At 41.1% G+C, this 26,233-nt stretch overlaps 1 protein-coding gene across 4 annotated transcripts in view; it reads left to right on the plus strand.

Moving 5' to 3' along the window:
- Window positions 1-26,233, plus strand: part of SYNJ1 (synaptojanin 1) — a 91,227-nt gene that overhangs the window by 52,144 nt on the left and 12,850 nt on the right. For 2 of the 4 annotated variants that reach the window (XM_042903429.1, XM_042903430.1), the window contains 12 exons: window positions 1,104-1,188; window positions 5,789-5,929; window positions 6,206-6,398; window positions 6,676-6,834; window positions 8,236-8,392; window positions 9,007-9,124; window positions 9,225-9,440; window positions 13,948-14,026; window positions 17,859-18,021; window positions 21,316-21,525; window positions 22,650-22,790; window positions 23,352-23,390. In XM_042903429.1, the coding sequence (XP_042759363.1) occupies window positions 1,104-1,188; window positions 5,789-5,929; window positions 6,206-6,398; window positions 6,676-6,834; window positions 8,236-8,392; window positions 9,007-9,124; window positions 9,225-9,440; window positions 13,948-14,026; window positions 17,859-18,021; window positions 21,316-21,525; window positions 22,650-22,790; window positions 23,352-23,390 (1,701 nt within the window). The remainder of the gene's footprint in view (window positions 1-1,103; window positions 1,189-5,788; window positions 5,930-6,205; window positions 6,399-6,675; window positions 6,835-8,235; window positions 8,393-9,006; window positions 9,125-9,224; window positions 9,441-13,947; window positions 14,027-17,858; window positions 18,022-21,315; window positions 21,526-22,649; window positions 22,791-23,351; window positions 23,391-26,233) is intronic. The other 2 variants (XM_042903431.1, XM_042903432.1) reach the window with 1 other exon arrangement.

A 26,233-nucleotide genomic window follows, 5' to 3' on the forward strand; every position in this document is an offset into this window, starting at 1 on the left:
ACACTACGGTTCTCTAAGTGCTTTACATCTATTCATTTATTTCCTATAACAGACCTACTGCACAGATACTGTTATTATTCCAATTCCACAGATGAGGAAACCGAGTCACAGTAAGGGAGGCAACCTGCCCAGGCTCACGCAGCCTGGTTGGTAATGGCAAGTCAGGATTTGAACTCAAGGCAGTTTGGCTCCAGCATCACTGGGTCACACTGCGGCTTGCCTGGGAATTTGGGCAAGTTGCTCAGGTTCTCCAAAGCCTCAGTCTCTTGTCTGCACTAAAGGGTAAAAATAATCTGTCTTCTAAAGTGCGTGGTAAGCGACTTGATGCATGTATAGTCCTTGCACGTAATAGCAGTCAATAAATATTTTTGTTATTTTTCTCAGTCTAATACTATTTATAGGCCCTTTCTAGCTACTTCTCCTTTCTGAGTCCTCGGCCACCCAAGTCCCCCTGGGCCACTTATCTCAAGTAGCTTCTGTTCTCTTTTCGTCCTTGTCTATTAGGAGAGAGCTAATGGCTGGAACAGAGGGGTACATCTTAACCCCTGGATCTCTTTTAATTTTCTTGGATTCCTCCACGTAGGACATAGTAAAAAGGTCAAGCCTCTAGTTTTCAAATTTGAATGTGAAAATTCCTGTGTGTTACCTTTTGATTGGAGATGATTTCTCAGTCACTCTGTGCCTTTTCTGAAGAATCCCTTTACTCCCCCTTTTATTCTCTTCAGCTTTTGCAAAGTGGCTTGCTTCTCTGATGCCCACTCCCCCTGACTTTTATTCTCTTCAGCTTTTGCAAAGTGGCTTGCTTCTCTGATGCCCATGTGCAGTTTAGCAAGAGTTCTTTCAAAACGATTTCTGAAAGGACTCAAGGATCTTCAGAAATAACAGTCTTAAAGAAGAAAACTTAGGAGGCCTGAATGGAAGCTAAATTTAAAGTAATTTTGACCCATTCGTTGGTTTTGCCTACAATTTGAAGTTGGTTAAACATAAAACACAGAAATGGACTTTATGAGGTCTGGCATTGATCTTAGTTGGACTGGGTGGGGGCGGGTGCCGTTTGACTAAAGCTATATTTTTAACAGTTTTTCTTGGATGCTTAATTGTAGATAAAAGAAGTAAGCCAACTGATATATTCGCAATTGGTTTTGAAGAAATGGTAGAGTTGAATGCTGGAAACATTGTGAATGCAAGGTAAGCCGGCAAGGTCATTTTCTAGTTGAGGGACATGGAAGGCAGATAACTAAGTAATTGTTACAAAGATAGATTGGGATAATATATGTAAAGGTGCTTTTTAAACTGCAAAATAGAATTCTCAACCTCTCTGGTCTTAGGATCTTTCTACACTCTTAAAAATGTTGAAAATCTTAAAGAATTTTTGTTCATGTGGGTTATATCTCTAGATAGTACATTAGAAATTTAAAAATGAAAATTTCAAAACATTTGATTCTTTAAGAAACAATAAACCTATTACATGTTAGCATAAATAATACATTTTTTTCCTGAACAGTAATTATTTTCCAAAACAAAAATGTCCTGAGAAGGTTGGCTTTGAGTGTAGTTTTGCACATCTTTTCATTTCTGGCTTAAAACAACTGAATTCTCACATCTACTTCTGTATTAGTCAGTTACAATGTGTTGTTTTGCTTGAAGTAGATGAAGAAAATCACATAAATAACGTAGTCGGAAATGGAAAGAATTTTATAGCCTTTTGAGATAATTTCTTCTCTGATACTACACCAAAGCTCAACAAACAGTTCCTTAAAGGTTAGTTCAGGAATCTGGACTAACCTTATGGAATCTGAAACCATAGCAATGAACTATTTGTGCTCTATTATACAAGAATTCATTGGTCTATTTTTTTATCCTTGCATGATTTTGAAACATCATGTATTGGTCATTTTGAAAATATTAGTTCACTGAGTTATGTCGATCTTCCAAATCTTGGCACATTTCATTATATCAATGCATGATATTGATTAGCCTCATTACTGATCTCATCAGCAAATTCTTCAAATGTTTGGAAGCTATTAAGTTCTCAGTAGCCGATACACATTTTCCAAAAGTTTCATTTTTGCTTGAAAAATGTAATCATTGGAAATAAATACTATTGGTTGTTTCCCTTAAAAGGCAGGTTCATTTAAAAAATGTTTGTCAGATAACCCAAGTCTGAAGAACCATAGTCTGTCTGTCATTAGTCCTTTCAAATAAAAATGGTTTTCCATGAAAAATGGTAGCAGTTCAGCTCTCTGCTCAAACAATCAAGTGCTTCTCCAAACATCACACTTCAATATGAAGCAGAATGGGCCTTGTGCATATTTCCTGTTCATCACAGATATGACTTAAGGATTGAACTTTGATCAGATTAATGACATTTAGAAAACAATTAATAACGTTTCCTGCTTCAACAGAGATATTCTTATGTGAAATGGCATTTTTTTAACTGCAAGCACATGGCGGTAAAGACTAATGAATCATCCTAGTACAGTTCGGTGCCTGGATTCATGTGAAGACGTCAGCCATTTTACTCATTGTTACTTTTGCACCATCGTGCAAATATCCATCCACATCGTGAAAAAGGCAAAAAAAGGTCTTAGTATTATAAAGATAGTTTTGACCTCATGGGTTTGGGGGAGTCCCAGAGGTGTTCCCAGACCACACTTTGAGAACTGCTGTTCTGAAGCCTTATTACAAATGCAAATTACTTAAATGGAACTTAAAGCTTAAGTGTTTTATTTTAAGAAAGTATGCTTGCTTTTAAAGTTGAACAATTGCCCATCTTTTGTGACATTTTTAAAAACATTTTCAGCGTAAAATTATGAGCTGAAATAGTATGAGATAGTCATCAATCTTGCAAATGACATTTTTTTCCTTAGCTTTATTTTTTTTAATTTTTTTTTAAATCTTTATTTATTTTTGAGAGAGAGACAGCATGTGAGCAGGGAGGAGCAGAGAGAGAGAGGGAGACACAGAATCCGAAGCAGGTTCCAGGCTCTGAGCTGTCAGCACAGAGCCCGACGTGGGGCTCAAACCCACGAACTGTGAAATCACGACCCTCATGAGCCAAGGTCGGACGCTTAACCACCCGAGCCACCCAGGCGCCCCTTTCCTTAGCTTTAAGTAAATAACATTCACTCAGGGAAGTAGAAAAGAAACGCAACTGCATTCATTTTGCTGACTTGAATCTCTTTCCTGAAAATACGTATTCAGGTTTTAAAATAGAGCATACTCTTATTGTTCCTGGTACCAAATTGTTCAATTGATTATCTGTCTAGAGTTTAATCAAATTATTCCTTAGTAAACTGGTGATTATTCATTTCTTTAACCAGTATCTGTTGAGCACCTACTCGAGGTGCTAAAGATACGTTAATGAATAAAACAAAAATCCCTACCTTCATGAACCTTCTATTCTAGCTGAAGAGACAGACGGTAAACAGTAATTGTAATATGTAAATTACCGGCACGCCTCGGAGATACTGTGGGTTCAGTTCCAGACCACTGCAGTCAAGCAGATATGGCAATAAATCTAGTCAAATGACTTTTTTGGCTTCTCCGTGCATACAAAAGTTAAGATTACCCTATACGGTAGTCTGTTAAGTGTGCAATAATAACATTACGTGTAACAGACAATGTACACATCTTAAGTAAAAAGTACTTCACTGCTAAAAAATGCCAATCGTCATATGAGCTTCCGGCTGGTCATAATCCTTGACCGCAGATCACTGTAACAAATATAATGAAAATGAAAAAGTGTGAAACATCATTAGAATTATCAGAATGTGACATGGAGACATGAAGTAAGCAAGTGCTGTTGGAAAAATGACACCGATAGGCCTGCCTGACACAGGGTTGCCACAGAGCCTCAATCTGTCAAAAACAGAGTATCTGGGAAGCATAAGCAAGCGAATCACAATAAGACAAGGTATGCTTGTATGCGGTGTGATAGAAGACGGTCAATGGACCGGGAAGTAAACAGAGGTAGAGGGCATCAGGCACGTGGGGTTGCGGGGCTGGGGGTGGCCTGAATGAACGATCAGGGTAGGGTTCACTAGAAGATGACCTGAGAAGTAAGCTGGATAAGGAGATGAAAAGCCATCATTCTCTTTTCCGAATCCGAGTGGCGGTGGGGGGATTCTGGTAGGTAGAGAATCCATGTGCTGGCTTTGTATTTTGGAGGTGGTGTGGCGGTGTTAGATCAGATAAATGGGCGTGGTGTCATGTTCAGGCTTACCACTTATCGTGTGTGTGACCTGGAACTATGAGAGACACCCTTTGGCTCTCCTTTAGAGTTTCTTGGGGGTTCTTCAGAGGCTCGAACTTACTACACTGAAAATTTATAAAGACTTCAGCATTTACGCTACCTTCTTTGTATGAACTGTATTTCAGAGAAAATAGTTGAGAAAAATTCTTTATAGAGGACTTCTAACTTGACTACAAATGCCTACGGAATGCTGAAATTATAACATCAACATCACGCAACCCCTGATGAAATAATGGCAGTGATCGGTAGATGCTAAAACCTTAGAAGGATTAACGGGGGGACTTTTCATTGTAAAGACTTGATTAGAGGGGCACCTGGATGGCTCAGTTGGTTAAGCGGCCGACTTCGGCCTGGGTCATGATCTCACAGTTGGTGAGTTCAGGCCCCATGTCGGGCTTTGTGCTGACACCTAGGAGCCTGGAGCCTGTTCCAGATTCTGTGTCTCCCTCTCTCTCTCTGCCTCTCCCCCATTTGCACTCTATCTCATCTCTCTCTCTCAAAAATAAATACACATTAAAAAAAAAAAAGAGTTGATTAGATTGTCACAGTCTGAACAGTGGATCCAGTGTCACAGCACAGAGATTATGTACTTCTGCTTTGATGCAAGTCCGACTGCACTAACCATGAGGTTATTTTTGCCAAAACAAATAAATAAATTTAAATGAGTTTCTTAAGCTTCTGCATTAACCAGTGTAAAGTAAATATGAGAGTTAGAGGGACAAGTGAAGATACTATGAAGACACATCCGTCAATCAGACTGTTGAACATTTTACGGCAAATGGCCCAACTTCTTTAAAAAATAAATAGTATTTGAAAGGGGGTGAGGTGGGGAGGGTTGAGGGACTATTAAAGATTCAAGAGATATAACAAGCAAATGCAGTGTGTGGGCCCTATATGGATCCTCTTTTAAAGAAATCAACCACGAGAAGACATTTTTTTAGATAATTAGGGAAATTTAAATACGAACTGATAGTGCTAAGGAATTGTGTGATGATGGCATCGTGATTATGTGAAAATAAAAATGCCCATTACTTTAGATGATGTGTAGTGAAGTATGTGTGGGTGAAATGGCATGTGTCTTGGGATTTGGTTTAACATATTCTAGGTCCACGCATGCACACACACACACACACACACACACACACACACACACACACAAAGTGGGGGAGGGGGTTGGAAGAAAAAAATGGCAAAATGTTGATAATTGTTGAAGCTAGGTAATAGGTACAGGAAAAAGTACAGCTTGAGATTACTCAAATGGTGAGCACTCGTTTCATAAGTAAGCTCAGGTTTTCTTTGTGAAAGAGTAATAGACTTGGAAGTGTGGCGATCTTTTGGCTAAATTTCAGGTTTTTCTTTTTAAAGGAAACAAAAACAGCTTACATAAAGATGTCAGTGTTGGTGTGGATTTCGGACTGTTGGGGAGAATTACTAAATTTGGGTATATAAAGATGTAATTGACAGTTGTCTTGTAAAATAGGCTATTTTGTCCATATCTTTTAAAAAGATTCCCTTTGTAATGTTTTCTGGTAGCACAACAAACCAAAAGCTCTGGGCTGTGGAACTGCAGAAGACCATCTCCAGAGACAACAAGTATGTGCTGCTGGCTTCTGAGCAGTTGGTGGGCGTCTGCCTGTTTGTTTTTATCAGACCCCAACACGCTCCCTTCATCAGGTCAGTGAACAGGGCGCTGTGCGCAGGCTCTTTGCCACCCTCGAGTAGCCAGAAAAAGACCTGGAATGTGTGTTGCTTCAGGGAAACAATTACTCATGCATCTTGTTCTTAAATGTGTTTCTGATGAAAGAGTCACCAGTCATTCCGTCACACCGTCTCACAGCCTTGTCCTTGAACTACAGCTGTACGTTTGTGTCCCAGACCTTCCTAATGTCTTATGCGCACACAACTGTGTTGGCAGCTCGGATCTTGGACTCAGAGTCCTTTGTTTTAAAGGGACGTTGCGGTCGACACCGTGAAGACCGGAATGGGAGGCGCCACTGGAAACAAGGGGGCCGTTGCCATACGGATGCTGCTGCATACAACCAGCCTCTGCTTCGTCTGTAGCCACTTTGCTGCGGGCCAGTCCCAAGTCAAAGAAAGAAACGAAGATTTTGTAGAAATAGCGCGAAAGTTGAGTTTTCCAATGGTGAGCTCATACTGCTTGTTCTTGAAGATGAAGCTACAAAGTGCACTTTAACTTGTTCCAAATTCTCTGTCAGCTTTTGAAAATTTAAGATACTTCTTAGAAACATCAACGGTTTTCACCTAAATAGATGCTTCATGTGTTCTTAGTCTGGGGTCACATAAATAGGGCCTGGCCGGCGGGGGCGGGGGAGCAGCGAGCATATCTGAGGCAAAGAAATAGTGGTAAAACATGTTTCATATTGACCGTTTAGATCTAAAATGCTTCTCCTTGCCTCCAGGGAAGGATGCTGTTTTCCCACGACTACGTATTTTGGTGTGGTGATTTCAACTATCGCATTGATCTCCCTAATGAAGAAGTTAAAGAGCTCATAAGACAGCAAAATTGGGATTCTCTTATAGCAGGAGATCAGCTTATCAATCAGAAAAATGCTGGACAGGTATACACATACTTAAGATACTTGTGTTGAGAAGAAGGGGATCTTTTGTTATGAAACATGCTTTCCTTAATCACAGTGTTGCCTTTTTTTTTTTTTTTAATTTTTTTAACGTTTATTTTTTTGAGACAGAGAGAGACAGAGCATGAACGGGGGAGGGGCAGAGAGAGAGGGAGACACAGAATCGGAAGCAGGCTCCAGGCTCTGAGCCATCAGCCCAGAGCCCGACGCGGGGCTCGAACTCACGGACCGCGAGATCGTGACCTGAGCTGAAGTCGGACGCTCAACCGACTGAGCCACCCAGGCGCCCCTGTTGCCTTTTTTAAAATCCCTTGGAGTCTATACTTAACTACATATCTCAGGTTTAATAGATATAGAATTACCTTTCCTTAAAGACAGAAAAGAAAAAAGGAAGATTCATAATAACTCCCAGGAGGAAAAATATATTAAGTCTCTGTAAGACTCACTTTTTTTTTTTAATGTTTATTTATTTTTGAGAGAGAGAGATGAGATAGAGTGCAAGCAGGGGAGGGGTAGGAAGAGAGGAAGACACAGAATCTGAAGCAGGCCCAGAGCTGTTGGCACAGAGCCTGACGTGGGGCTCGAACTCAGGAACCGCAAGATCATGACCTGAGGTGAAGTCAGACGCTTAACTGACTGAGCCACCCAGGTGCCCCAAGACTCTCTTTCAAGTAGAAGAGAATACATTTTTGATTCTTTCTTTTTGAGTAATAGTGGATTTAGAATCTTAGTCTTCAAAGCTACTGTTTTTTTAATGTTTGTTTATTTTGATAGAAAGTGAGAGAGAGAGAATGAGCAGGGGAGGGACAGAGAGAGAGGGAGACAGAATCCGAAGCAGGCTCCAGGCCCTGAGCTGTCCGCACAGAGCCCGACGTGGGGCTCGAACTCACAGACTGCAAGATCATGACTTGAGCCAAAGTCAGAAGCCCAACCGACTGAGCCACCCAGGCGCCCAATATTTTTTTTTAAGTAAGAGGTGATTAAGGCCACTTGATATCGTGCCTTCGTGATCATCTGACTTAAATTCTAACACTTTGGGCCCCACTTCACATTTTAGGCCTTTTTTCCTCATTTGAGAATAAGACATCAGACTACATATATGATTTCTAAAATCTGTCATAGTTTTGGTTTTTGTAGCTTAAAGGTCTGGTAGAGTTCCCTTATTCACATTTTTGTACTTGGCTTAATCAGAGGTCAAACAAGTGGCATGAACAAGTCCCAGGTTATTTTTTTCTTACCATTTGTTCCATTCAGTTAGAAGAGTTCATCTGATGGACACAGATTTTGTGTGAATCTCCAGCATATAGTAGACATGTAGCGAATGGCTGCCTGAATGAAAACAGAACTTTTTTTCTAATAACTTACTTTGTATGTTTATTTTAGATTTTTAGAGGATTTTTAGAAGGAAAAGTTACCTTTGCTCCAACATACAAATACGATTTGTTTTCTGACGACTATGACACCAGTGAAAAGTGCCGCACCCCTGCGTGGACAGACCGTGTCCTCTGGAGAAGAAGGAAATGGCCTTTTGATAGATCAGGTTGGGAAATGGACTTCTTCATTTAAATGAGCTAATGCAAATTTTATGAGGAAGAAGGGAATGATATAAATATCAAGGGAGGAGGGCTGTTTTTTTTTAACAAAGGTTTGGTAGAATAGAATAAATACAATTTAAATATAAAACAGTTTTTAAAATATTCTCAGACTTGCTTATAATAATTTAATTTTTTAGTGTATTTTCTTTCCATAATTCCATATAAAGAGAAGTGAGGAAATTTCATTTTTATGAAATTTCAATGAAAATTTCAGTTGAGTGCTAACAAAGGTTTTTAATTTGAATAACCAATATGGTTTGTAAATATTATGAACTGCTACTTGTCTGTTGAATTACTTATGAAACACTATTTGGCTTTTAAGTACTCTCAGAAATAAAGCCTTATCTTAATTTTTACTAAGTAAAGCATAAAGTGATAATTCAACCAAAACACCTTTCTAACTTAAAGGTATCTGGACTTCCTGCCGATTAACAAGTGTATCAGGGATCCCAGCCTCAGACAACTGAAGCCAGTAAAGCGAAGAAGCTTGCTCCTTGCTCCCCATGATCTGTCACGCGCCTGTGGTTTTATTTTTGTTTTTGTTTCATTCTGACTGCAGCTGAAGATTTAGATCTTCTAAATGCTAGTTTTCAAGATGGAAGCAAAATCCTCTACACGTGGACTCCTGGCACTTTGCTGCACTATGGAAGAGCCGAGCTAAAGACTTCTGACCACAGGTTTAAACAGTCTTGGTATTTCTAACCGTGCTTGAAATTTACTTGAAATCCATCTTTTAGTAAACATTTCTAACACATCCATCTCCCTTTATGCCTTAAGGCCTGTCGTTGCCCTGATTGATATAGATATATTTGAAGTTGAAGCCGAAGAGAGGCAGAACATTTATAAAGAGGTGATTGCAGTTCAAGGTCCACCAGATGGGACAGTATTGGTCTCAATCAAAAGTTCTGTCCCAGAAAATAATTTTTTCGATGATGCTTTGATCGATGAGCTTCTGCAGCAGTTCACAGATTTTGGTGAAGTTATACTCATAAGGTGAGTAAAATATTTATTGTCCAAAAGCAGCTCGTGACTCATAGATGTTTTCTACATTAGAAATTACCTTTCTATTGTTTGAACAGCATTTGAGTACAGTAGACCCTTGAATAATGTGGGAGTTAGGCACACTGACCGCCATGCAGTCCAAAATCCACTTAGAAGCTCTGAGTCCCCAAAGACTACCAATAGCCTACTGTTGACTGGAAGCCTTACCAATAATGGAAACCGTCAACTAACACATATCTTATGTGGTGTATGTCTTATATACTTACAATAAAGTCAGCTAGAGGAAGGACAATGGCGTTAAGGAAGTCATAAGCAAGAAGACATACATTTACGGTACTGTACTGTGTCGAGAAAAATCCACGTATAAGGTGACCTGTGCAGTTCAAACCTGTGTTGTCTGAGGGCCAACTGTATTTTTATTTCCAAATTACAGGAAAGTCATACTATAGAAATGTTATTTCAAAGAGTTCATAGGTTTTGAAACTGAATTACGTTTATAGAGTTTAAAGCTGAATAGTGAAAGTTTTTATGAACAATTGATGAACAAAAAATATGTGCACTTTGGGACGCCCGGGTGGCTTAGTCGGTTAAGCGTCTGACATCGGCTCAGGTCATGATCTCACAGTTGGTGAGTTCGAGCCCCACGTCGGGCTCCGTGCTGACAGCTCAGAGCCTGGATCCTGCTTCAAATTCTGTGTCTCCCTCTCTCTCTTCCCTTTCTCCATTCACACTCTGTCTCTCTGTGTGTCTCAAAACTGAATAAACATTAAAAAAATTTTTTTTTAAATATGTGCACATTTAGGTGTGGTTATATATATCATACAATGTATAACAAAGCCCTATGGCAAAATGAAGCTGTGATCACTGTTTTATTTTATATATATATATTTTTTTTCAATGTTTACTTATTTTAGAGAGAGAGAGAGAAAGAGAATGAGAATGAGAATGAGAATGAGAATGAGCCAGGGGTGGAACAGACAGACAGGGAGACACAGACTCAGAAGCAGGCTCCAGGCTGAGCTGTCAGCACAGAGCCCGACACAGGGCTCGAACCCACAAACCGTGAGATCATGACCTGAGCCAATGGCGGATGCCCCACTGACTGAGCCACCCAGGCGCCCCACACTGTTTTATTTTTTTAAGGAGAGTTAGGAGTAAAGCAGAGTGACTTTTCCTCCCTTAGTTTAAGAAATTTGATGTTTTAAGTAATTTTAAGTACACTTGATTTCCAACTAACAGAGAAGGCAGCACAATCCGATCAATCAGGAGTCATCCAGTCCAGTCTTCGTTTCTGTTATTGACTTACCCATCTGCCTTTTGCAGAACCAGATGCTTCTTCCCTGGTTTAAAAAACATGTTCTTTTCCAAGTGTCCAGCAGTTCTGAAAGACTGCGTGTGTTTGAATTTCATACGGAAGGGACTTGACTCCTTTCTGTGCTTTGCATCTACTCAGTTAGGTATGTTTTGTAGATATTTGGTGGGCACATCTCTGTACTGGGTGGCCCAGTCCACAGATTGAAGATAGTGTGCTTCTGTAGAGCAAGAAGCATGCCGAAGAAACCTGGAGTCCTTTCAGAGAGGAAATGAGCAGATACAGAAGAAATTGCATTTATATTTCCCTCAGATCTTCTAACAAAGATCTACCCCAAAGCTTGAAAACAAAAGAAAAAAATTTCTAAAATCCTAAGGCATTCGGAAGTATATAGTGAAATCTCCAGGTTTACAGATGACAGAAAGCTTGGCCAAGTATAGAAAGCCAAGTTACCAGGAGCCTGATGTGGGCAGCCGAGGAGCAGGTAAGTGTCCTCGTGAGCAAATGCAAATTATGGAACTGGGCTAGAGAGAATAAAGGGTGAAGGACTCTGAGACAGGAAAAGGACCTGTCTTTATAATTCAGTCTTGAAGCGGGGCGTCTGGGTGGCTTAGTCAGTTGAGCATCCGACTTCGGCTCAGGTCATGATCACACGGTCTGAGTTTGAGCCCTGTGTCCGTCTCTATGCTGACAGCTGGGAGCCTGGAGCCTGCTTCGGATTCTGTGTCTTCCTCACTCTCTGCCCCTCCCCCGCTCATGCTCTGTCTCCCTCTCTGTCAAAAAGCAATTAACATTAAAGAAAAAACAGTCTTGAGGAACTTGGTGTTAAATTGGAGCCAGAAGCTTTCCCCAAAGTGCTTGTCATCTTTAGAAAAAGTATTGGTAACAAAACAAGGTATTACTCTAACATTATAAAACCATGCATGCCTCCACAGGTGGAATATTCTGGTTGTCACACACCTTCAGGCAACCAAATTAGAATAGAAAAAGCAGACAATGGAAGTAAACAAGGAGAGGACTACTGTTGCCAGTAAGGCTAAATTGATCATTACCTTTTGTTCCAGAATAAGACTATGGTTTAGGAGTGACTGAAGTCCTTTATATGTAAATAAGACATTCCCTGGAAATGTGAATGGGACAAATTTAGGTATTTATATTAATTGGGGGGAAAATCTAGAAGTTTTTACCCTAGTGGGTGAAAATAGGAAGAAAATGCAGCTTCTCAAAGACCTACATATACGTGTGTGTGTGTGTGTGTGTGTGTGTATATATGTACATATATACATACATATATATATACACACACATATATATATATATACACACACACATGGATACTGTATATACATGGATATTAAAACTAAAATCTCTTGTTAAACATTCATAAGGAACACATTGCTAATTAAGGATAGGATCAAGAAATTAGCACTGCCATATGACCACAAATGCTTTGGTACCACTATCAAAAAACAAACACAGTAGACACCCCCCCCCCCGCCCCCTTATCCATGGTTTTGGTTACCTGAGGTCAGCTGTGGTCTGGAGGCAGATGACCCTCCTCCTGATGTAGCATCAGAAGGTCACTAGTAGCCTTATGTTACATGGCAGTGCCTACATCACTCACCTCACTTCATCTCATCACGCAGGCATTTTATCATCTCCCATCCTCACAAGATAAAGGGTGAGGACAGTACGATAAGATATTTTGAGAGAGAGACCACATTCACATAACTTTTATTACAGTATTTTGTTACGATTGTTCTATTTCATCATTCATGTTGTTAATTTCTTACTGTGCCTGATTTATAAGTTAAACTTTATTGTAGGTATGTAGGTAGAGGAAAAAACAGTATGGATAGGGTTTGGTACAATCTGCAGTTGCAGACATCCTTTGGGGGTCTTGGAATGTATCTTCCATGGATAAGGAAGGGGGGGGGGACTATTGTCAATGTTTGGAGTCGGGAGGACTAGTGCAGCATAAGTGCAACCTTATAGTAGTGATTGATTATAACCTTTGGAGGAGAGATCTTCTCCATTGCCAACAGTATGAAAAAGATCCCCTTCATAGTATTTAGATAGGAATGATGTTCTATGTCTTTCAGATGGTGGCATCTTGCAGCTTAGTAACTTAACATGCCAAGGAAATTGAGTCACTTATCTTGGTCATATTTGGGTGATTGTAGAAATCTGTAGAAATCAGGCCTCTGATTTAAACAGGATAAAGTACTTGTTCCTATTTCTCTTTTTAGCCTCTTCCTCTTAATATCCATAAGGCATGCTTTGGAATCCTAGCTTGTGTGTGTGTGTGTGTGTGTGTGTGTGTGTGTGTGTGTGTGTACGCACGCGTGCATGTACGTGCACATATTTTCCCCTCATCTTTGAAAAATCTGCAGGGATTTCTGATCTTGATTTGTATAATCGGGGAGTAGTCCAATGTGTAAAATTGTTTCTATAAATAAGACTGATAATGTTTTTGTTTTACTCTTTTTTGTGCGATAACATTATTACATGTCAGTGATCGTCTTAATTCAGAACTTACTCTAATGTCCTTTTAGTTTTTTTTCTTTTTGGGGGCTTCTTATTTCAAAATTGCAAACTTAGAGTCATAGCAAAGGCCATTGAAGTCCCAAGAGAGTAAATGGCTGTCCCCTGCATAAAGACAAGGACCATAATACCCTAAGGCACTCTGGGGCCAATCAGATATGTATATTTTAATGACAACTCCCCATCTTCTTTCTTGGTCAAAGGAAATTTGCTTCAGAGATGTCATGGAGACCTTGAAAATACATAGTGCTGGACTCTGGGGTCAGGAAATTTGTATTCTAGCCCTGTAACAGAGTCTCCTTGTAGAGTGGCTTTGAACAAGCCACTTTTAACCTCTGGCCCTTTTTGCCTTGTCGGTGAAATGAAGGATTAGATTAGCAGGATCACAAATGGAGGGCCACAGGGCCCTTCTTCTGACAGGCTGTTTTATTAGCATAGTATTTGAAAGAAATTTGAATTTGAAAGCTTTGAGAGGCAGAGTGCCCTCTCCAGGCCACCAGTGGCTCTACTGCTCTCCCTGTTGTGTTTTACTTCCTGGCCTCCATAGGCCTTTGTTAATCAATAGTCAATGGGCTGGTTGTTGGACTAGTTATATCTAAGGTATTAATTATTTTTTGTTGTTTATGTTTCTCTTTCTTGAAGATTTGTAGAAGACAAAATGTGGGTTACATTTTTGGAGGGAAGCTCTGCCTTGAGTGTTCTGAACCTAAATGGTAAAGAGGTAGGTAGCATTTGTTGATTGTAAGCCATTTTGAAATTCTGTATCCAAAGATTATAATTTTATAGCCATGCAGCAGGATTATCTAGATGTATTTCCAGTGCAGAACTATAGAAGACCTTATGGTGTGCTTTAATATTTATTATTTAGACTTGGTTTCTGACCAGCTTGGAATTATTTTGGTCCTCCCTAAAGATACTAACAATTGGTAACAGACTAAGAAGAAAATATGTTTACCACCCAACTTGGTTTTTATTATATAGAAATTTTGTTAAGTGGAATAGATATCCTGGCTCATTCATAGTAGGAAAGATTTCTATCGAATGAAGAAAATGCCTTATTTATAAGAAAACAAGGGAGGAAGGTACTCTTTATTCCTAAGAACTTGTTTTCTTGGCTTGGATCATGGTACCCAGATACCTTTTTCAGGTGTAGGTAAAATAATTCCCATAGATAACAAATCCATCCCACCAAGATATTTTAGAAATTTTTAAATAGGTATTCCTAACCTGTGACTTAACATGTTACTGATGGAGGAAATTTACATCAATTTGGCCCGGAATAGTTTTATTTCCATAAAGTGCTGTATCTTTCAGTTTTTTCTGAACGCTTTTAGACACATCCTGTTTCTAAGTATACGATCACTAGACAGGATAGACTAAAATCCAGGCCTAATTTCTCTAACAGTGGGCCACTCATAAGGACTTCCCTGTGCTTCCTCTTCTGTCGCATTATTTCAACTTCCTTGGAGAAAAAAATTTCCACATATACATTACTTTTGAAATAGGTTTCATAGGGTTTTATTTGCTCGTTTTTCCTGAATGTAATAGTAATACACTCAAGCAAAAGTAAATCATGAAATACAGAAAAGTATAAAGGAAGGGCGCCTGGGTGGCTCAGTCGGTTGAGCATCCGACTTCGGCTCAGGTCACGATCTCACAGTTTGTGGGTTCAAGCCCCTCGTCGGGCTGTGCTGACAGCTCAGAACCTGGAGCCTGCTTCCGATTCTGTGTCTCCCTCTCTCTCTGCCCCTCCCCCACTTACTCCCTGTCTCTCTCTGTCTCTCAAAAAATGAATAAATGTTAAAAAAAAGCATAAAGGAAGAAATAATGAAGAACACTAATCCTACTATTGCAAAATAATTTCTCCTCACCTTCATCTATGCATATATATTAAAACCAATGAGATTATATATACATATGTGTATATATCAACACAAGTGGGATATATGTGTACACGCATACATGCATATACAAACACAAATGAGATCGTGTTATAAATACTGTTTTCTTACTACCTCTTCACTTGAGACTGTATCATGGGCGTTTTTCTTTATGAGCAAATAATGTCACTTTTACTCTTTCCGTTAATTTTGTTGCATGGACAAATACATAAATTTATTTAACAAACTCTTATTAATAGCAGATTGTTTCCAACTTTCAATTAGCAAAACCAGCATTCCAGGGAAGGCCTGTGTACACTATAACTTTGTGTGCCTATCCTGTTATTCCTTCCCTGAGGATAAATTCCTAAATGTAAGTTTGCTGTGTCAGAGGATATAGTCAGTGTTACAATCTGACGCTTGCTGCCTAATTGCGCTTCAGAAGGAGTAGATCTAATTCTGTTATGCCTCAGATTACCCACTGTCTACATCCTAATCGATACCGGGTCATGTCTAACTTTGACAGTCTGAAAAACCAGTAGTATGTCATTCCCATTAAGATTCTGATCGCTGCTTATCTTAATTTAGTGGTCATCAGTACTTTCTCAATGAATTGCGTATGTCCCTAGCCCATTTTTCCCTGGTGTATAACATCTCCCTTGGCGTTAAAGTTTCAGTCCCTTTCTGTGTGTGCTGCAGGTGTTCCTGTCCGTCTTGTAACTTTGTTGTCCTAACTGTATGGAAATTATTGAGTTTTAAATTTAACTCTAGCTTTGGTCTCTTCAAAAGCGTGTCCTCGTCCCATAAGGATATAAATATTTAAGAGCAATTCTGAATTTGGCCTTCTTTGTCAGCTTGCTCCTTTGCTGAGTATTTCTTTTGTCCCTCTCTGTTTTATATTTTCCCCTCTTCTTCAGCCCTGTCCCTCACCCTCAAGTCTAGTTCTCTGTGTTATATTCTTAGAAAGTACCCACTCTTAGCTTCCCAAAACTATTTTGAAAATTCTGTAAAACGGTGTTTGTGGAAAGTGCGTAATAATATTTAATTTGTCCTTTTGAAAGCTAGATATTTTCAACTCTCTAGTCTGTTGCCTTTGCTAATAACATTATTTCAGCCTGAAATCTTCTAGGATGGAGTCCCATAAGAGCTCTTCCATTCCAGGGAAGAATCTGGAAAAAGTAGCTAGCTTAAGTGGGGGCCAACCCACAGGATGACCTTCTTGAGCGTGTTCTTTAAAGACCTGTGAAGCCTGTTGCCAAGTTCTGGAATGGAATTGATTTAGGCTGATAAGCAAGTAAAGAAAGGATTACTAGTTTCTTAGAACGCTGACTTCAAAGCTTAGTGTGGACACTAAATTACTGTTAAAAACCACTGTAGCATTCAGGCCAGCAGCTTTCAATGTCTCCATCCTGTGCCTCCAAGGAATCCTCATGTGGATAGCACTTTGGGCCAAGGAAGATCTGTACCCACAAAGGTGCCAGCTGTCTTCACAGCATGTCGGTCACAGCTACCCAGTTCATTTGAAAATACCAGAAAAGGTCACGTATTTTACATGCTCCAGAAGCTCTTTAAATGAAGAAAGTTGAAACCGTGTAGGAGAGAGCTTGCATTTTTTTTTTTTTAATTTTTATTTATTTTGGAGAGAGAGAGCACGAGCTGCGGAGGGGCAGAGAGAGAGGGAGACATAGAATCCAAAGCAGGCTCCAGGCTCTGAGCCATCAGCACAGAGCCAGATGTGGGGCTCGAACTCAACAAACCGTGAGATCATGACCTGAGCCGAAGTCAGATGTTTAATCGACTGAGCCACCCAGGCGCCCCCGCCCCCTTTTTTTTTGAGAGCTTGCATTTTAGAAAGCAGATTAGTTACATGGTATGGGTTTTCAATGAAAATGGCTTTCTAGTGCACAGCCTCTGTTTGACCAGGGAGTCTTTTTTTTTTAATTTTAGTACATAGTTATTTATCGAGAGAGACAGAGCCTGAGCATGCGAAGCAGAGGGTCAGAGAGGGGGAGGGAGAGAATCCCAAGCAGGCTCCGTGCTATCAGCTCAGAGCCCGACGCAGGGCTCGAACTCATGAACTGTGAGACCATGACCTGAGCCAAAATCAAGAGCCGGTCACCCAACAGAATGAAGCACCCGGGCACCCCTGACCAAGGAGACTTGTGGCTGTCTGCAGGTGTTTTGAAACTATTTTTTTAATCCATCAGCAGGACAGTGTGACTTAATCATAACGTGTTTGAGTGTTTTAGATTATACTTTTGTCTAAAAGGCACTCACATTTATAAGAAAGGCGGAGTGCCAGCCTGTCTCTTCTGTAATTGTTTCAGGTAGGAACAGTCACTGAATATCAAAGAAAGTATGAAACTATGTAGCGAAACTGTCAGTTAATTTACATCTGGCCAGGGAAAGATACTGACTTACAGCAAAGGAAACCTGATTCTGCGTGCATCCTACAAAAGAAGACCTTAGATTTAGCAACACAGGCTTTTAAAGGAGAAACTGGGCATGTTTATACTACTTAAAAATTCAGTATATGTGAGACGGTGTACGTTGAATTGAGTCAAGCTGAAGTAAGCCTATACTGTTGCATAGTATAACCAGAGCAGTCACTTGTTTTCCAAGATAATGTTCATGCCAGTGAATTTTTATCTTACATCTCTTCTTACCAACTAGTTATTGGGTCGGACTATAACTATTACTTTAAAAAGTCCAGACTGGATCAAAAATCTGGAAGAAGAAATGAGTTTAGAGAAAATTAACGTTCCGTTGCCGTCATCGACAAGCTCTACCCTGCTCGGTGAAGATGCGGAGGTCACAGCAGATTTCGATATGGAAGGTTTGTTTATCGAACGCATTTCCTTCTGCACCTCTAGATAAGTGTCCTTTCCATCCGCGAAGTCTCAGTCCCCATCTCTGTCTTCTTGCAACACACAGAGCAGCATCAATTAGATTTTGTTTTGCGTCGTATTGCGTGTAGTTTGCCGGTACCTGGACTTCAAATTGCAAACGTATTTGCCCTTCTGCCATTGAAAGGATAAGATCTTTACAAGTGCTAGTTCATGTCCGTGTACGACAGGGGCACCGATTGGTATTTCTGGTGTGTGGTTTGCAACCACTAATTGCAGCTAAGGTAGAGAGGTAGAATTTCAAAGCACGTGTCCTAACAACAGAAATGAGTTCAAAATAATGACGATAAAAGAAGGTATATTTCAAAGCAATTTTAGAAAAGATTCTCAAGGCGGCTAGGAACACATGCATTTGAACGGACCCACATAAATGTAACCATCTCGAATTTAGTGTTCAGTTATCTGGGCAATAGTTTCCTTAAATGTGATTAAGAAGTGCGGGTGCTTTCTAATGCTATATGCTGTATTTTTCTAGCATGTTTTCCATTAAAATGCATGCCTTAGTTTATAAAATGACAGTCTATCATACTGTGAGACCCTGTACATCTAGAGAACGCATTAAGAGTTGACCGCCTTAGGAGACAATGCCAGTTTTCCCTTTTCTCTATTCATTTGTTGACTTAGTCCACACATTTATGTCATACCTTTTATGTGCCAAGTGCATACCGGGTGCTGGAAATTCAACAGATGTCAGCCTTGCCCTTCCAGAACTCCTAGCTTAGTGGTGTTACAAGTGAGCGGGTGGCGAGAATCTCGTGACAGCGATGTAGTGGCGAGCGACTCTGGTAGTTCACGGGAGAGTTGCCCCACCCGGATTTGGGAAGTTGGGAACGGTTTCCCAGAGGAATTGAAATTTAAGTTGAGAATCTAAAGACTGGCTGAGAATTAGATGAGAGAAGGTAGAGAGGGAAAACCAGGAAGAAGGGATGTGCAAGACCACAGTGGGGAAAGGCTCAAAGTTCTTCCATAAATATGCTCGTGAGGGAGTAAACAGAGAGAAAAGAAAGCAGGAGGGGAGGCAGTGGGGGTGGGACGTGGATTTGGTTTCGATTGTGTCAAACTGAGGTGCCTTTGGAGCCTGCTGGGCCCACATGTAGGCTGTGGGTACCTGGGCCTGGCGCTCCAAAGAGCCCTGGGCTCACGGGGCAATTATAATGGCAGTGAAAGCCATGGCTAGTCATTAGCTTGGCCAGAAGGTCTATATAGAGATGGGAGAAAACCAGTCCTGGGAACGAGCAGAGAAACTCAGACTTTAAGGACAGGCAGAAGGCAGCTGCTCATAAAAAGAAAAGGAGAAGAGACAACTAGAAATGTCAAAGACCCAAGAGGTTGGCGTAAAAATCAAGGCAAGAAATGGTAACAAAGGAGGCATAGTCAGTGGAGTCCTGTGTCACAGAGAGAGGAGGAGAAACGGGGACCACAACTTGCCCTTTGGATTTAATAACAGTGAAAGCGGCTGTTGGTGACACTCATGAGAGTACTTTCAGTGCAGTGATGAAGCCAGATGGTGGTAAATGGAGGTGTGGGTAGAAGATGAAGAAGCGGAGAGAGTGTCTGGAGACAGCTCTTTAAAGAAGCTAAGATGGGGGTGGCGGAGAGAAAAGGGCAGTTGCTCCAGGGAGATCGGGGGTCCAGGGGGTGCTGTTTGAAAGGAGAGAGGCTTGAGAATGCTTAGCGCTGATGGAAAGGGCTGATGGTGCTGGGGACCATCAGGGCAGAAGGAGTGAGGGCGCAGGTCACTGAGAAAACGGGGGAGGGGCAGAACCCCCTTTGTTTCCCCCACAAAGACCTAAGTGCAACCACGGGATTGGACTCCAGTTTGGCAGCAGGTTGTCGAAGGGGACGGGGGTCCCATCTTAAGACTTCTCTTTCCTCTGTGAAGTGTTAAAAGTTGAGGCTATCTGCAGGCCTAGGGCAACCCGCCGTTTCGGGAAGAGTCGAGAAGTTTTCGAGATAAAGCTCCTGAGATGGAGTTCGGCGGGAGCCAGTCACAAAACCATGGAATTGCCAGGCAGCTTTGGGATCCCAGAGGAGGCTGAAGACTGCAAGTTTAATGCCACCGCAACCGTCAGCACCGCGTGACCAGCAGCAGCCCAGGTGCAGCCACAGAGAGATTAGACAGTGCAAATGACAGGTGGGACAAAAGAACAGTGCATGGGGGGGCACGGGGGTGGTAGAGGTGAAGTGCCTTGGAATGTGAAGTCACCTTCAGAGGAGCAGAATCCGACAGACAGGGGCTGAAAGTAGAGGGGGCCCAAAGGCCTGGATCCTGATGAAGTCCCAAGAGGAAAGAGTAACTGAGAGCGAGAACCGGAAGGCTGGGAGCTAAGGGTCAGAACGAAGTGTCGGGAGCGTGTTTCAGAGGCGGTGCCGCTGTGAGGGCTGTGTGTGTTTGAGCGGAGGAGAGTGGAAGGACAAGACCAAGGCATTTAGGTTGTCGATGCATTACCGTCGATGCGAACTTTGATGTCACCCAGAAAGATGGTGGGACCCGACTGCCATCCTGCTCTCTGCTTAGTCCTCGATGAACGGGTACGGGTGACCAGGAGGATGGCGGTTGGAGATCACGACAGCAAGGAGGTATACGGAGTGTTCCGTAAACTCCCGCTGGCATAGCCTCAGAGAAGTTTGTTCAGGACTGGAAGGTTAATGTTCTGAAATTGGAATGAGGTTGCGAGGGGCACCCTGGCTGTACTTTCCGGCCTCGAGGAAAGGGGAGATGGGGGAGCCCGGGAGAGCCCAGGGGGAGGAGAGGTGAGGAGACTCTGGGGGAAGGGTGTGCGTCTGTAAGCACTGGAGCTGAGTTGAGGGCAGTGGGGGAGGGAGCAGTTCCACAGGGCACGTAGGAAGTTTCGAAAGGAGAGCGGTAAACCTTTCAGTCGGCCAGCACTGGCCAGCACTGGCCAGCACTGGCCAGCACTGGTCCGGCTGCTGAGTGGAGAATTGAAAGCTGTGAGTCACCCCGCTCAGTCACCACTGGCATCCTGATGCCCTGAGGTCATAGGCTTCTCTTTAATTACATTTTCTATAAGGGCGTTGATACTATTTCTGGTTCCGCACACATCCAATTTTTATATGTGTCTACCTACTTAACCTATGCACACTGCGATGTCATAATGTGAACGTGTTTATTTTGCGTCTTGAACCCCCTGAAACCTGGATTGGTGAAAACCATCTCTGAGAAAGTTGAAATGGTGGTCATTTTGATAACCTTGTGTCCTTAGGTGATGTTGATGACTACAGTGCTGAAGTTGAGGAAATTCTTCCCCAGCACCTCCAGCCGTCCTCAAGTTCTGGCCTCGGCACTTCCCCGAGCTCTTCACCCCGAACCAGTCCCTGCCAGTCACCAACCATATCAGAGGGTCCTGTGCCTTCCCTTCCCATGAGACCGAGTCGGGCACCATCAAGAACACCTGGGCATCCATCTTCACAAAGTGTGTATTTTACTTAAAGTTGTGTTGGACCTTCCCTAGCTGATTTTATTTTATTTATTTATTATTTTTAAAAAATATTTGTTTATTTTTGAGAGAGAGCGAGAGAGAGACAGAGTGTGAGCAGGGGAGGGGCAGAGAGGGACGGAGACACTATCCAAAGCAGGCTCTGGGCTCTGAGCTGTCAGCACAGAGCCTGACGCCAGGCTTGAACCCACAAACTGTGAGATCATGACCTGAGCTCAAGTCAGACTCTCAACTGACTGAGCCACCCAGGTGCCCCAATATATTTGACTTTAGACGATCAAATCTCTGTCGCCTTTGGATTTGTACCATGTTTTCTGTGCATACAAAAGAGGAAACTTTGTAGATGGTAAGCTCGAAATGGAAAGGAAACTCATCATCACTTCGCTTGATGAGAATTTTTCTGAAATCATTTTTTCTATGTGCTTAGGTTTATCCATGTCTTAAAACTAATGTTTTTCTATCATCATAGTAAGAACTCGTAACTATCTGGGCTTACCTATATATCTGTACGTAACCTATATTATAGTATGAGTTAAGAAGAGACAAAATTTTTTTTTTAATTCAGATTTGTAGTCATTACTTCCTAAAGTTGGAATATCCGTCTCTGGAAATTGTTACATCACATGATTAAGTCACCATTCCATGCTCACCAGCATCTCCAGAAAAAGTCTTCCATTTCATAGATTTCTCCAGTTCTCCCATACTGCTCTTAGAGGCCTGACTTCTTTAGTTAAACTCAGGATAAGCTCAGGTCTAGAGAAAAGAAGAGGTTCCTTTTTCCTTCTCGGTAGGGGCCAGCCGACTGCAAATGACTTCCTGCAGCCCACACTGTGTGCCGCCTTGATGGGGCCACTTGGTAAATCGGCTCTCAGCACCTGGGGCCTCGGCCAGCTGGTCCACAGGAGCTGGCGCCATTGCTTCCATGGCACCAATGGGGAATTTACTGGCACAACTGCTTATGTTATTGATACCAGAAATGCGTGTCCGTACATGACAGTACAAAGTGAGAAAGTGAGCAAAATCGAGGCTTTCTCACACGTATTGGCAAGTACCATACCTTTGCGCTCACACCCACTGCTCTCACCTGCTGACTTGTTCAGGTTCTCCTATGGACGCTCTGCCGGCAACACAGCTGCAGCAAAAAGATTCTCAGACCTTAGAGCCCAAGCGGCCTCCTCCTCCCCGCCCGGTGGCTCCTCCTACGCGCCCCGCCCCCCCACAGAGACCACCCCCACCTTCAGGTAACAAACCACGTGATTTCCATTTGGGCTAGATTTCAGATCTTCCTCCGTTCTATTTTACGGTGTTTTGCACGTTTAAAACCTCTAGCTTCCAGATTTTATGATTTTTCTGTCATTGTTGCTACTGCCTCAGCCTTTCTCTAAGGAACATGGCAGGCCCCTCGGAACAGGTAAAAAGAGTGTTTCCCAGCTAGATTTCTGTAATAGGGCTTTCTAGCTGCCTTCTTACAGGTGTGCACAAAATGTTTTGTTTTTGCTAATTTGATGCAGTTGCACTAACTTCTGTAAAATATATAAGTAGAACTGAAGGGCGTACATATACTTATTTCCCATAAAGTGTTATGTATTTGCCTAAATATGCTTTTTAAGTAAGTATAGTGTTGCTATTTAAATTGTGAGAAATATTTGCATTAAATAATAGCTTTTTTATAGTGCCAAGATACTAAGATGTAGTTCCTGCATGTTATTTAACATCATGAATACTATAATAAATCTTTGACGTTTCAGTTTTTTATTTAATGTCATTTCCTTTCTGCTGCATATTTTCTTATGAACTCTAAGGGGCTAGGAGTCCTGCACCTGCTAGAAAGGAAATTGGAGGTAACCATTTATATTTGTCATAATACATGCATCTCGCTTCGTTCATGTTTTGGAATTTTATCCCTGTAACTAAAAAGACATTTCAGATTTGTCTGATAAAAGTCAAAGTGAATGATATTTATACTCCAAGTTAAAAATGGCCCCAAACTTTCATTATATTCCTGTTAAGTAAAAGATTAGAGTTCAGTTTTACTCATGAATAGAACTAACAGAGGCTTCCATTTTCCAGGTAGACGTGGTTGAATTACTCATCAAGGACCAGTACACTTTTTCTTAATAAATATAGTTAGTTTGGCGACAAAGATTTAGTTCCCCCAAATCACACTAATTTCAAAAGGAATTCAGGTATAGTAAATATAGAACATTTCCCAAGTATTTGACCGGTGATGATCTAGTACATTCCTTCTCTAGAAGCTTAGCAAATCTGATGAGCAAAATTTCCAGGAATGCAACTTAAAGTTATAATTATCTGAAACATATCCTTCAGTTTTCATGGCTTTATCATAACTTGTCATAAAAGTTAATGCTTCACTTTTTTTCAACACAATAATGATTTTTTTCAATAAGGAAGTTTTTATTCACAAATGGATCACTCTTCAAAAAAGCGTACTCGATTGGGTTTATGTGAAAATTTCTCACAAAACTCCACTGGAGCTCTGCATTTGACAAGTGCATTTAATCTACGTCTCAGGAGAGGATGGGCCAGGTTGTCATAATTCTGCAGAAGAGCCTTTACAAATCTACCGTTAATATTTTTAAGGCTCACTGTACTTGTGTGGTTGTTCTGTTTCCACTCTGGCCGTCTGGTGCCAATGCTGACCAAGTCGTGTTATCACAGGCTGACTTTGCTTGTGTGCAGGTTTTAAGGACTTTGTATAGAAAACAAAGCTCAATTATTTCAGCATGACGGTCTCCGCAGAACACTGCTGGATGATGATTTTTCCATCAGCTTACAAAAAAACGTTAATTTCCCCCATTTTAAACTCCTGCCTTTATTTGTATTTTTATGATAAGTTCTATTTATCCTCTTCTTTTAAGTAGGAAAACAACTTGCAGAAAATAAGTTTTTAAATGGATTTGTGAAAAAGTTATATCAAACTTAGAAATCTGACTTAATTTTTAAAAAGTGCTTCTTTTCATAATTGTTTCATAGGCAATATTTGCAGCTTATTTATTTTTTTAACCCTATAAGCCAGTAACTCCTTTAAGGCAGTAACCTAGAGGAAGTCATTATAGTACTTTTGGAGTTTTCTTAAAATAATGCATCGAAAACTAACCTCTAAGAAACTAATATAGTCTCATAGAAATTTATAATGAAATTGAAGCTGATTTTGTTTCCCCGTTTTGCCTGTCAGACATTAGAGCTTTTATTAGTGATTTAACTGTGAATGTAACACGATGATCTGTAAAGCAAAGGCTTTCTTGAAGATATTTTAAAATTCCCTAGTAATCTCAGTTATAAAAAGAAAACTGTCATCCCCTTTCTATGCTGTTTGAGGAAAGGGAGGACTGGGGTTTTTGGGCAAGGCATCTAAAGTCACTTTGGTTTGTAGCGACATCTTTGAAGAAATGTTAGGCAGTAAAAGAACCTTTTTTTGCAAAAGTCAGCTGGAGGAGGAAATTGTGTCTTGTGCCTGCCTTTCGGTCTGTGCCCTGGGCCCTGAACAATACACAGCTTCTGTTCTTTCTCTAAAAAGGTGTCGGAGCCCCTCCCAGTCCTGGGGCAGCTGGGCGAGAGACGGAAGGTAACGAGACTTGTGCGCCCTAGAAACGGACCTCTCGCCTCACTCCCAAGTGTCAGCCCCCTGGCACGTCAAGGCACACTAAATCTGCCCTTGGTCTGCCTGTAAACTTCCCCACCCCTCCCCTTACACCGTGTAACCTTGTACTTTTCCACGTCTCATTCTGTGTTGTGGATAGTTTCTAACGGGTGACCCATTTAATTTCCCTCCAGTTCTTAACGTTGTTGTGCACTCTGTTTTGTATATATCGTCGTACCTACTTAGGATATGAAATTACTGTACAATGGCATTTTAAGAAGAATGCCTTTCAAAATTCTTTTCAGAGTAAGTCAGAAATGTACTATACCAACTCTGAAGTTTTAAAAATGAATAATCGTAATTAAATCCTATTAATTCTAGTCCAAGAATAAGTATTTTGTGGATGATTTCAAATAACATAAATTTTTTTCTGCGTAGTAATGCTGAACTAAATTTACTTAAAAGACCTAAGACTAGAAGCCATTCATTAAGATTCTAGTGATCAAAGGGCTGATGTATTTAACATAACAATTGCTCTTGAATTTCCTTTAAAAAAGAATAAATTTGAGATGCCACCTTTAATAGCCAACCCCCCTCCCACACACACACTCCTTTTGGCCCCTAAAGCCCCTAAAGTGATTTATATCATTTCATTCTTCTGTACCTTTCTAGTGAGTTTGAACCACATATTAACACTGTCCTCCGTAAAGCAAATACTTATTTGTAAGATATGCCTGCCTTCTACCTTAATCATGGGATTTTGTTGTGGGAATCTAAAACATCTCATTGTAAGATTTCTTTACCCATAATGGTATCTACAGCATGAAGCCCTAAAACAGTGTTGTTAGCAGCCCCTTGCAGAACTTGGGAAATGCTGTGTTTGCTCAGGAGCTTTGTCCGGCAAGCTCTGAGAAGCAGCGGGGTCACTGCTTGTGACCATTCACACAAGCCGACCTTCTGTTTTCAAGGTTCACAGGAGAGAACTGTGTTAGGAAAGTCACCTTAGAAGGAACCCTGTGAGTGAGATACCAGACCGAGGGCTAAACTATCTCTCACAGAACACTTCACTAGAAGTATTTTAAT

Source organism: Panthera leo, chromosome C2, assembly GCF_018350215.1.
Source record: "Panthera leo isolate Ple1 chromosome C2, P.leo_Ple1_pat1.1, whole genome shotgun sequence".
Lineage (NCBI taxonomy): Eukaryota > Metazoa > Chordata > Mammalia > Carnivora > Felidae > Panthera > Panthera leo.